Consider the following 12,117-nt stretch of genomic DNA (forward strand, 5'->3'; position numbering starts at 1 on the left):
GGAAAATATTAAACGATGCTCTGTTAAAAGTGTGTATCAGAGACAGTGGAGGTTTCTGATGGAGCATCTGAAAAAAGAACAAACAGATCTCACAAGCTTAATGTGGCTAATTTTGTTTATCATTAATTAAGTCAAACAGCTTTCTGTGTACCTCAGGTATTTAACTCCTTTAGTCTTTTGTTATTTATTAAACTTACAGTCAATGTATTCCCTTTTCTTAACATATACTGTATTCACTAAAATAAGTGTATATAAGTGTAACCTTCGGTGAGACAATTCTAGTGTGATTTTTCCCAATGGATGCTTCCTCAGCTCAGCACTTGCTGTATTTTGGTTGTGTCAGTGTTTTTTCTTTTCTTAATTTTGATGGGCAGTTATGTTAGAAGAAGTGTAGATAACTAAAGCACAACCAGATTTCTCCATCTCATAATGCAATTAACTATGCAATTAACATAATGAAGCAGAATTTTTGCCCAAAGTGTCTGTCATCCGTGGTCCATCTTCTATTAAAGTCACATAGATATTTTTCTATTGTGATCTTAACTTGTGATCTTACAGTTTTTACATGTCTCAGAGTAAATTTTATGGGTGAATGTTTCTTTGCTAAATAAATCCTTTTGGTTTCATCTGCAGGTAGCTCTACCAATGGACTTCTCCAGTACGAGATTGTTTACCCCCAAAAAGTGGATTCAGCCGGATCTTTTGTATCAAACCTCGTGTCACACCGTGCAAGTCGGGTTCAGAGAAGACACACTGGGAAGAGCACAGAAAACTTGCCTAATGTTTACTACCAACTGCAGTACGGTGGTCAAGACTTGCAGTTTAACCTCACACTAAACCCTTACTTGTTAGCCCCTGGATTTCTCACAGAGCGGCGGCATGGGGGTCTTCAGGGGTCCACATTACATTCTCCGGGTAATTCTCAGTGTTATTTTCTTGGAGAGGTGAGGAGTAAATCAGCTCGAAATGGACAAGCAGCTATTAGCACTTGTGATGGATTGGTAAGTTTGATAGCTCAAGTTGATTAGATTTGATATAACAACGTGAGAAACCGAACACTTATATAGATCCTTAATGGGTGTGAATTGGATCACATGTAATGGACTATTAGTATTATACTAGAGTAACAGACATAATTTTGTACAACTTACACTGATCAGCCAACACATTAGGCCCACCTCCCCAAAAATGTGGACGACAATAAATAATTCATAACATTTGTGCATGTCATGGTCAGAGTTATATTAAATGTTGGGCTTATGTTAGTTATGCATAGAATACTTGTTAAATGCAGCAGCTATTGTCAGCATAAAGACCTAAGTAACTAAAATAAGGGCCAAATTGTTATGGCCAGACGACATCTTCAGACAGCAAGGTACCCACCAGCAGTGGTCTGAGTAAAATAAAGCTACAAACCTCCGACAGGTTGATGAGTGGCCAAAAATCATTGATGCCAGGGCTATGAGATCTGGTATGAACCAACAAAAGTGCTACAATCCCCATCTGTATATGGAACTGTGCAGTCAAAGGCAAGTCAAAGTTCCCATGCAAACTCCTGTCCACCATCAAAAGTGCCTACAGTGGTCACACAGGCATCAGAACTGTACGTTCTAGCAATGGAAGAAGATTGACTGCTCAGACAAATCCTTAATCCCCAAGATTAAATATGGGGGCACACGTTTATCCTTGGCAGAGATGGCCCCGGGATGCGCTGTATGATGATTCACTTCACAACATACAGAAGACAAAGGACCAGCTGGAAATGGCTGGTAAAGTCAGATTGCCCTGACTGATTTCCTGAGTCGTGTAAAAATTGGTAGAAGACAAAAAAGAACAGCTCAGACATCATTCAATTAAAAAAAAAAAAAGAACTTAACTAGACTGCCTAGGGAAACAGTAAATATTTAATGGATGTTCTATCAGTTCTAACAGTTCTGTCTATTGCCAATGTCTGTTAATAATGTTTGTTACTGGGTTCCCAGTTAATAATGAATCTTTGAATAGAAACAGACCTTTATCTTTTTTTCTTATTTTTACATGCTTTATATAGCATGAAAATTCAAACAGTGATTATTAATCATTGATTTATGATGCTTACAATTAGTGTCACTGGTGACTTGTAATTAGTGTCAACCTATTAACATACTTTGTAGACAGGGCTGTTTAAACTTGCTGAGGAGGAATTCTTCATCAGGCCAGCGGAGCAAACACACGGGGAATACGAGCCGCAAGCTCATGTCATCTTTAAGCGACATACTACTCAGGGCAACAGCCAGCTGGTGCAGCCTTTGTTTGAGGGGAACACAGTCAATGGGACCTGCGGAGTCAAAGGTGAAAGACCATAACCCTTTTCTTTTCTAGAACTTTAGAGCAGTGGTAATTGTATGATTTGGAGCTTAATCTTCATATATGGTGTTGAAAAGTTTGCTGATTTAACACCTGATTTAAGACTTTATCAATGAATTAAACACCAGATCGAGTGCTTTTACAATGTGCACAAAAACAGTCAATCAATGTCATGCCACTCTGCTGTTCTGGCACATTATTGGCAAGTACTGGTTATAAATGGTTAGGTATGGAATAATAAATACTTTGGCATAAATCATAGGTAAACAATCAACAGATAAGCATCCTCAAAACAAAAATGTGGCAACGATTAAGCATTTCTTTTTGTTAAAGAATATGTTAAAATTGTAACCACATACATCCTTCATGTAGTACCTTCAACTATTACATAGTTCCAAATTCCTATCAAATTATGTATAGATTTGTGTTTGAATTAAAAATTTATATTTACATACAACATAACTGCCATGTTCATTTTGGTAGATGGTTCAGGAGGATCACACCGCTCTGAGAGGCAGCGAGAGCGCTGGGAGAAACGCCACCAGCGGAGAAGACAACGCTCAATCAGCAGGGAGAAATGGGTGGAGACTTTAGTGGTAGCTGACCCAAAAATGGTGGAGTACCATGGCAGGAATGGGGTGGAAAGCTATATTCTGGCAGTCATGAACATTGTAAGTATAACCCTTGTGGGCTTTGTGGTTTCTAATTTGTAGTTTGTGGTTTTTGTACATAATAAATTACATTGTATCCCGAATTAAAATTTAGATCTTGGGCTAGACTGCTCTATTCTTGAACTACGTTTTTTTAAATACTTTCTTAATTTATATAGTTTTCTTTTTTTGTTTAGGGCTTCAGTTCTCAGCAGTTTTATCAGCTGAGCCATAACGTGCCTGACAGTGGCTAAATGATGCAGTCATGTAGAATATTAATGTATGGTAGTATGGAAGTTTGGACCATATCTCTGTGTAAATAGTATAGAAGTGTGGACCATGTTTCTATGTATTAAGTAAGGGAGTGTGTTATGCATGCTGGTAATGCATCCAAATCTAGGGTGCTTGTATTATGTGTATTATGTGTGTTATGTACAGTATTATGCGACCAGTACTTTCTACAGACTCCAGTGGGATCAATAATGCCATTCATAAGGTGTAATTCTCCTATAAATTACAACCTTCACATCCTGTTTTTTATTTTAAGACCTGACTGGGGGTTGTTTAGTCATTATCTTTCTATTGTTTAGAGTGATGTAAGTCCTTGCTCTTTTTCTCTCCTTAAGGCCGCCTTACACTCTGAAGCAACACAGCTTTGCAATGCAGCTGCAGGGCCTGCCCTTAGAAACATTTTCCAAAGACACTAGAAGTGCATTTCCTAAGTTCTGCTACTGAAGGTCATGTAAAAGCAAAAGTAACATTTCCATTACTGACTCATGGAAGAGGATGAGGGGAAGAGGAAATGTTCTTTTTCCTTAGTTTTTCATGATCCCTCTTCCGTTTTTGCTTAATGTCATCTTTTTATCATAGAGTTTTCCATATAAATTTGTATCTGTGTTCAGATTGACAAGTAGTTTCCATATCACTGCTATAGCTGAAGTCAAAGGTTTGCAAAAACATATAAGGGACATGTATGTCATGACAGCCTTGGAATCTAAATGGTTTCTACAATTGTTGTTTTTGTGACAATGATTGGAATAAAAATGTCTGTTAATATTAATAGTTTTTATTTATTGTTTGTATTTTTGTTAGGTATTTTTTATATCTACAATATACATGTAGCAATTTAATGTTAATGTAGAACAGAAGCACAGGTTTTGCTTAAATTGGAGGGAACATTGCCTAGCATGATAAATCTTCCTAAATTTCTGCCTCAGCGTGTAGATTGTTGGGTTATTAGTTACCATAAACATCATGAATTTATAGACCCAACCTGCCTTGCAGTGACAGTTCAGGATGGTCATGGTGGTTTAGGAATCTAGGGGACGTTAACCGGGCATACATTGCACCCCTCAATACCAATCTGGAATCTTTTGACTTCCACAGCTTATTCAAAACATTTTACTGAGCATTTGCTTCCTTTTATGGCCAAAGTTTTCCATCTTATAATGGCAAGCTTTATCATCAATGTGACATCTTTAAACTGAAAATTGCAGTTAAGTGATGCAATCACATCAACACAGACAACATTTTTAAAGGAGGGTTTTCAACAACTTGTGTAATGTATGGGAGCTATAGATAGTGTTCTAAGTAAGCCAGTTAGGGTATCAGGAAAGCTAAAAGCTCTTCTAGGCTTAGTAATTATGTGGAATAGTGACAGTTAATCTATAATAAATGAACAGACTACAAACCTCACTCCTCTTTTTAGTCCTTAGCTAAATGCTTTATCTTTGGCACTAAAACCCCTCCTCTCCTCCCAGCTTGGAATGCCTTTGGAAAAAAGCTAGTCTAAATTAATTATATATCACCATTACATAAGAGATTTCTTATGTACGTCAGTTAAACATAAAAAATGCCAAAATTTTATCATTTTTAGGGATGAGGACAATGCATTGATAATTAGTTCATGAGTTATAATGAGTAAGCATCTACTTTCTATTAAGAGTTTGCAAGAGTTTAAAAGATTCTACTGAGTTTTAGTATTTCTTGTTTTTCTAGTGTCAGCCTGGAGTTTATTATATAAAATGTTGCAGAATCAACAGGAAATGGTTATTTAGGCACACATTTTTACAAATTCCCAAAATCACGCTGTTAATATCTGATCAGGGTCTGATTTAAAATCACGGTCTTAATGACGCCAGTCCCCTCCTGATATCGATTAGCAGGAGACATAAACTTCCTAACCTTTATTGATTTTCAGATTGTCCAGCCAGTTTGTCTACAGTATTTCATGAGTTTTTGTTGTTGAGTTTTCACATGTCATTATAACAGGTTTTCTTTAAAAAATACATTGGTTTTTTTTTGTGAAGGAAAACCTGTGGCCAGACCTTATTCCTATTCAGCATCCTTGGGAGGAATTGAAATACTGAGTCAGGCCCTCTTGTCCAGCATCACTGCCCGAACTGCCTGATAGTTTAGTTCTGTAATGGGATTGTCAGATATCCAGCTACACTTCGCCATATAGTGAAAACTGTTTTTCTGTCAGTCATTAAGTGGCTTTTTTCAGATTTTTAGGCATAATTTGGTGCAACTTTTTTTTAGGAAAGTCATATAGTGTTTCATTGTATGATTAATATATGCAAATATGTAAATTCTACTTTTGGCAGGTTGCAGGATTGTTTCGTGATGCCAGCATTGGAAATTCCATTAACATTGTAGTTGTACGTCTCATTCTGCTAGAAGAGGAAGAGGTAAGTCAGACCAATGTAGAAATTGTTAACACATGCATGACCATTTTATTATTATTTAAATTACTATAAATTGTTATAAAACTCAATTTCTGGAAATGTTGGGACACATTGAAAAATGCAATAAAAACAAGAATATTTGATTTGTTTGTTCTCCTAAACCTTTATTTAACTGTCTGTGTGGAGCAGTGCCGGAAACCACTATTGAATGTGCATGACCTTCAAGCTCTCAGACAGCATTGCATAAGAACTGTCTACTAATCCGGCTACTGTAATGAATATAGCCACATTAGCTCAGTACTAGTGTCACTTAACACCCTAGTCCACACACTAGTCCTCCGCTGCTCTAAAAAGGCAACCTGATATGCAAAGAGAAAGCCATACATTACTTCTATGTATGTTGCCAAGTTCTTTGTGCCCAAACTCATCTAAGATAGACCTGAAAGACAGTGGAAATGTGTGCTGTGGTCAGATGAGTCCACATTTCTGCTTATTTATGGAAAAAAAAATGGATGTTGAGTTCTCCTTGCCAAAGACGAAAAGGACCATCCAGATTGATGTCATGGTATGGGGGTGAATCAGTACCCACAACATAGTTGACTCGCATTTGTGTAAGGGTAACATTGAAGTGGAGGCATATATTGTGTTTTTAAAAAGACAAATGCTGCCATCAAGGCAATTACAAAATGTCCCAAATGACCCAGGACATTTTCAAAATGTCCCAACTTTTTCCAGAAGTGGGGCTTGCATTTAGAATTTCAAAATAGTGATTGTGTCTACTATTGCTCTACTGTTGGTTCTATTTCTTGGAAATGCTTTCTTCTACTATGATTTACGACATGTTTTTTTTTGCTTTCTGGCTACTGATGCAATCAGGAGGACTTGAAGATCACTCACCATGCTGACAACAGCCTAAACAGCTTCTGCAAATGGCAAAAGGGCATTAATATGAAAGGAGATGACCATTTAGTTCATCATGATGTGGCTGTCCTACTTACAAGGTACAGATGATTTAAATATTTTTTAAAATCATTTTAATAGTTAGAAAAAACCTCTGTATGACACTTCTGTATGATGTATGTAGTCAGTTTTCTCTTTGCAAAAGTGTGAGCTGAAGAGCTGTGGGCACCTGCTATGCAAAGTAATTATTGAAGTGGAAAAAAATCTAGACTCTTTAGTGTTTGGAGATTGAAACGTGCAGAAGGTCAGATGAGCTCTGTGAGTAGTTTGGCACAACAGCAGCATTTGTACCTAATGTAGACATGAGGAACACTGCTTTCTGTTACAGGAAAGACATCTGTGCTGCGACCAACAAGCCGTGTGAGACACTTGGTCTCTCTCATGTGGCCGGCATGTGTCAGCCTCATCGCAGCTGCAGCATTAATGAGGATACAGGACTGCCGCTGGCTTTCACCGTAGCACACGAGCTGGGACACAAGTAAGATTTTTTGGGTTTTCTTATTTGTATTCCATGTGTGTGTTGCTGCAACGCACTGGTGCCCTGTACAGGCTGTATTCTTTGCCCTGTCCCCAGTGCTTTTTGGCTTGTCCTGGACCCAGTATGACCCTAATCTAGATAAAGAAATTAGTACAAATGATTAAAAAAAAAGTCTTATGATGCTACCTTAATTGGAGCAGTCGATACCATGCTGAGGCGTCTATACAGACATGATTGCATATATCTGGGAGGGGAGGGGGAGACGTGGCTGAAAATGTAAGTGGGTGAGGGGGAGAGAGGGAGAGGTGGCTGGTGCCTTGCAATGGATTAATGCCGTCTAGAATATTCCTGCCTTGCACCCAGTGTTTCCAAGTGGAACCGAACATGCCGTTGTGTCACCAGGGTAAAACAGTTGATGAAAATGAGGAGAATAAAATTTATTAGGTTTTTTATTTTATACTTAGAGAACTTGTGGCCCAGCAGTCCCAGTGCACAAGCACATCATGAGCTTTTGTGTTTACATTTACATTTTCAGCATGAGAAGTGCTTCCACAGTAAACATTTCCCTACTCTAGTTTTAGTCAACAACAGTCCAAGGATAAAAATCTGCTGAAACCCTGTTGGAACAAAGTTGTTGTTTTTTTTTTGTTTGTTTTTTTTATAAATAAGATGCTACAAAAGGTTAGAAAGTGCATTTTAGTTTTCAGGTTAAGTGCTTAGTAAGGAGGTGGATCTTTTATTTGGTTTGAGTCTCAACAATGCCACCTCATGCTTAACAGGCACAATTGGCTGTGTCTTAGGCAAGGTCAGATAGGATTTCTCCTCATTGTCACAATTTCTTTGGTTTGGATGAGTATTGGAGGAACAAATATTGACCCTGAGTATACACTGAAAACAACAGCTTTACATGTGTTTCGCACAGAGGACTTAACATCTGTTTTTCCCAAAATCAAGTTAAAGTGGGGGCTCATCTGACTACAGAGCATGTTTCCACTGTCTTGAGGTCCATCTGAGATGTACACATGTGAGAGTACACATGTATGACATTTAACCAGACAGCACACAGTCTGTTAACAAGTATTTAACCAAAGGAAAATATAATACAAAAACAATGAGCAGAATAAGATTATAGAATAGAGAATGATAAAGAGCTGTAAGCTATAAGACGTGTGAATACGTGTGTATATGCATACATAAGTATAAATATATACAGGTATACTGCATATATATGAATATTTATACGAATGCTTATCTAAATAAAATGTTGTATAAAAATGTTGTATTTAGCCGCTCAGGTGGCGGTAAACTGCAAAATATGCTAGCACACCAGAGCTGGGATTTCGAATACATGGTAACGAATCTCAGCTCTTCCATCTGGCTGGGCTGGGTGGCTATATGAACAAAGTTTGGCTGTTGTTCATTCAGGGAGGGAGCCGGATAGGGACCTCATAACTGATGCAATTACAACCTCTGCTGGCTGATTGATGGCGTCTACACATAGTAGAGGAATAATGCTGATCAGGGTGTGGCTCTCCGTGCACAAAGTTCAAAGTAGTTGGCTACTGCACACGTGTCGGAGGGGGCGTGTGTCAGTTCGCTCTTCTTAAATCGGGGCAGGGGTCAGCACCAGTAGAGAGGAAGCATAACGCAATTGTGTAAAAATTGGATGCGCGGCAGAAAAAGGGAGAAAATGCATTAAAAAATTTGTATTTATATACAGAATGCTGCAGAATGAATTAAATATATTCTAATATTTCAGGTTGCATTTTATGACGCAGTGGCGGATTGTCTGAAAGGATTGTCTCTCAAGCTATGTTATCACAGTAGGATGATGGTTTCTAATGCAGAACCATTTGAGGGCTTGAATGTCACACACATTCAGCACTGGTTGCTGACCTTGGACTGACTGGGATTTCACTAGATTTTCTGAATTATTTCACAATAAGTCTATTTCAAATAGCAGTCTTGCATTAGCTGGCTTTATAGAAAAAACATGGTATCCCACACCTTTTTAATTGTGCAGCTGTCATGAAATCGGGGACAGTTTAGGGGAATTGAAATGACTACATTTGGCAGAAAAAGGAAGGAATACAGGAAACAAATAGAAGTCCACTACTATTATGTGGTGCCTTTACATGTGACAAGTCAGCTTGTTACTTTTGTCTAAACTCAGTCAAACATAAACAAGTCAGGTTTGTTCATAGTGCCTGCTAAAATGACACCTGCTCCAGACTATTTGAAATAACGTATGTACAGTCAAAATAATTCTTTGATTTTTTTCTGATGCAGCTTTGGAATTGAACACGATGGCAACGGAAACGACTGTGAGCCGATCGGGAAGAGACCGTTTGTGATGTCTCCTCAGATTCTGTATGGAACCTCACCACCAAACTGGTCTCGCTGCAGTCGCCAGTACATCACCCGTTTTCTGGAGTAAGGGTCAAATTGCTTTATTTCTTTTAAAATGTCCTATGTTTTGAGTTATTGGTCAGTTTTTCCACTGTGTTTCTGCTGTGGTGCAAAATGTCGGTAAGTGATGGCCTGATTACAGGTCTCTGAATTGTGACTTGTGCACAGAATGCCACAGAATTGCCACAGAAAGTTATTTCACTCCTTTTATTTATTTGATTCTGTACAATTTAGGAGAAAGAATTCTATTGTGGAGTTCATTGTAAGGGGCTGAAAAGTGTTTTTGTGGATTTATTTTAGGCCTAGTCATTTTAGAAAGTACTGTCGGTGCAAAAGCATGATTTAGAGATGAACTGTATTATGTTCTCAGACCAGAGAAGATGGCACTTCATATGATTAGTCTGATTTGGAGGGGGAAGGGGCTGCCACAGCAGACTCTCCACCTGAACATTTTGGACCAAAGTACAGTGGCTGAACAGAATTGGAACAAAAGAGTAGCCAAAGAGAACAAATATCAGCCACACTAATGGCAGGCATCTGAGGTTTAGCAGACATTTTTGTCCCAAGCAACTTACAATTCTGAATGACAGTGCTTTAGGGTCCCAGCTGTGGCAAATTGGCGGTGGTGGGGCTGAAACAGGCAGTCGTTTGATTACTAATCCAGTAGCCTAACCACTGCCATAACTTCTAAAGATTGCCACTCTATAGCCTGAGCTATCTGGGAAACCCAGGAGAAAATAAAACAAAATAGGTTAAAATGTAAACTCTGAAAAAAAAACAGTTTCTCGTAAAACACTGATCATTTAGTGAGGAAAAAAATCAAGCATATAAATGATCTATAAGCTAAAGGCGGCAAAGCACTAAGTGAAACTGTGATCAAGTACCACACGCCGCCTACTTGATCCACCAATGTGCTGCGACTCAATTACAAATAGGCAGAGTGGTAGCCTAGTGGGTAGAGCTTTGGGCTATCATCTGAAAGGTTGAGAGTTTGAATCCCAACTCTGCCATACAGCCACTGTTGGGCCCTTGAGCAAGGCCCTTAACCCTCTCTGTTCTAGGGGCACCGTACCATGGCTGACCCTGCACTCTGACCCCAGCTTCCAAACAAGCTGGGATATGTGAAGAAAGAATTTCATTGTACTCTACATGTATGTATATGTGAATAAGGCTTTTTATTCTATTCTATTAATTACAAACCAAAGCTTCCTCCTCAAACCTAAATATAAACAAAAGGGGCTTGGGAGGAGGATTTTTTTTTTTAAAGCTTCAGTGCTTTTTATATTTACTTTTTAGTTTCAGAACTGACCTTTCTGTTTTAAAGAGCTTTCACAATGCAAAGACTCAGCACTAAGCCGAACTCATATAGCATTGAGTTCAGCTGCAGTGCATCAGCAATGATGAGCCCCAGGTACATGTAGTTTGCCTAAAGTAACTGCTTGCTGATTGCATTTCCCTCTGCTGGTGGCAGAGGGTGTCATAGGCTGATTTACTACAGTTAGAAAATGAATAAATTAATAACCCTAAATTCACACCAACAGCTATTTTCCCTTTTTCCTCATGTTACCCAATCCTTTGCTACTGACTTATGTATACTACTGTTTACCTGGCTTCATGAGTACTACTCAGCTGTAGTTGCCAGATATCATTTTATGTTAAACTCTTGTTAAAACACAACCCAACTTTGACGTTTTAAAACCTCCACAAAGCTTACACAACCAAACTGACTCATTCCTGGCTTTTTGCTGGGGAGGGGCAGTTAAGGAAATAATAAATTGGCTGACACATGGATTTGCAATTAAGTGTGAGAGTCATTATCTCCAAATGGGAAACAGCTGAAACAGTGGCAGATCCTCCCAGAAATGGCAGACCCATCAAAATTCCTTCAAGGGTACATTGACAACCATGTCACAAAAGAACCCAGACTGACTGATACCCGTGTAGAACATTTTGAAAGAGATGGGTCCTTTTACATTTTAGTTTAGCTAACAGGCAGGAATTATGATACATAACAGGCTGTATCATAATTAACAAAACAATTAATTCAGCTCTCTATATCAGCCCATGATCTAAAGCTTAGGTTCAAAGCACAACATCAAGTCTATGTCCACATGGCTTAAAAGGCAGAAAGTTTTAAAATAAAAGGAAGTTTTTGAGTGGCCTAGTCACAGTCCTTACCTGAACCCCATTGGATTGTGGTTAGTTTATACTGAAAGCCCTTTATTGTGGACTAAAGGTTGGAACGCTGATCTCTAGTTTTTGGCAGCAATCAGTTGCATTTCTTGCTACTTAACAACCAGTTATTAATTTATTGCTTTTTACATGGGTAATATAAGTGTTTGTTACCTCTTCCCTGTAATAATGCAAAGATAATTCTAAAGACTTTAAATGTCTCGGTTCGCCTTGTGGGTGGCTTGGTGGGTAGCACTGTCGCCTCACAGCAAGAAGGTCCTGGGTTCGATCCTCAGGCAGGGCGATCCGGGTCCTTTCTGTGTGCAGTTTGCATGTTCTCCCGGTGTCTTTGTGAGTTGCCTCCAGGAGCCCCAGTTTTTCCCCACAGTCCAAAAACATGCAGTCAGGTTAATTG

At 38.7% G+C, this 12,117-nt stretch overlaps 1 protein-coding gene across 1 annotated transcript in view; it reads left to right on the plus strand.

Annotated features, from left to right (window-relative positions):
• The window catches only part of LOC134331466 (A disintegrin and metalloproteinase with thrombospondin motifs 7), a 61,772-nt gene that overhangs the window by 1,171 nt on the left and 48,484 nt on the right, over nt 1–12,117 (plus strand). Inside the window, exons 2-8 of the mRNA XM_063012900.1 lie at nt 634–1,001; nt 2,154–2,331; nt 2,830–3,017; nt 5,603–5,686; nt 6,560–6,684; nt 6,972–7,121; nt 9,411–9,554. Coding sequence (XP_062868970.1) covers nt 634–1,001; nt 2,154–2,331; nt 2,830–3,017; nt 5,603–5,686; nt 6,560–6,684; nt 6,972–7,121; nt 9,411–9,554 — 1,237 coding nt within the window. The remainder of the gene's footprint in view (nt 1–633; nt 1,002–2,153; nt 2,332–2,829; nt 3,018–5,602; nt 5,687–6,559; nt 6,685–6,971; nt 7,122–9,410; nt 9,555–12,117) is intronic.

The sequence above is a fragment of the Trichomycterus rosablanca genome, chromosome 17, assembly GCF_030014385.1.
Source record: "Trichomycterus rosablanca isolate fTriRos1 chromosome 17, fTriRos1.hap1, whole genome shotgun sequence".
Taxonomy (NCBI): domain Eukaryota; kingdom Metazoa; phylum Chordata; class Actinopteri; order Siluriformes; family Trichomycteridae; genus Trichomycterus; species Trichomycterus rosablanca.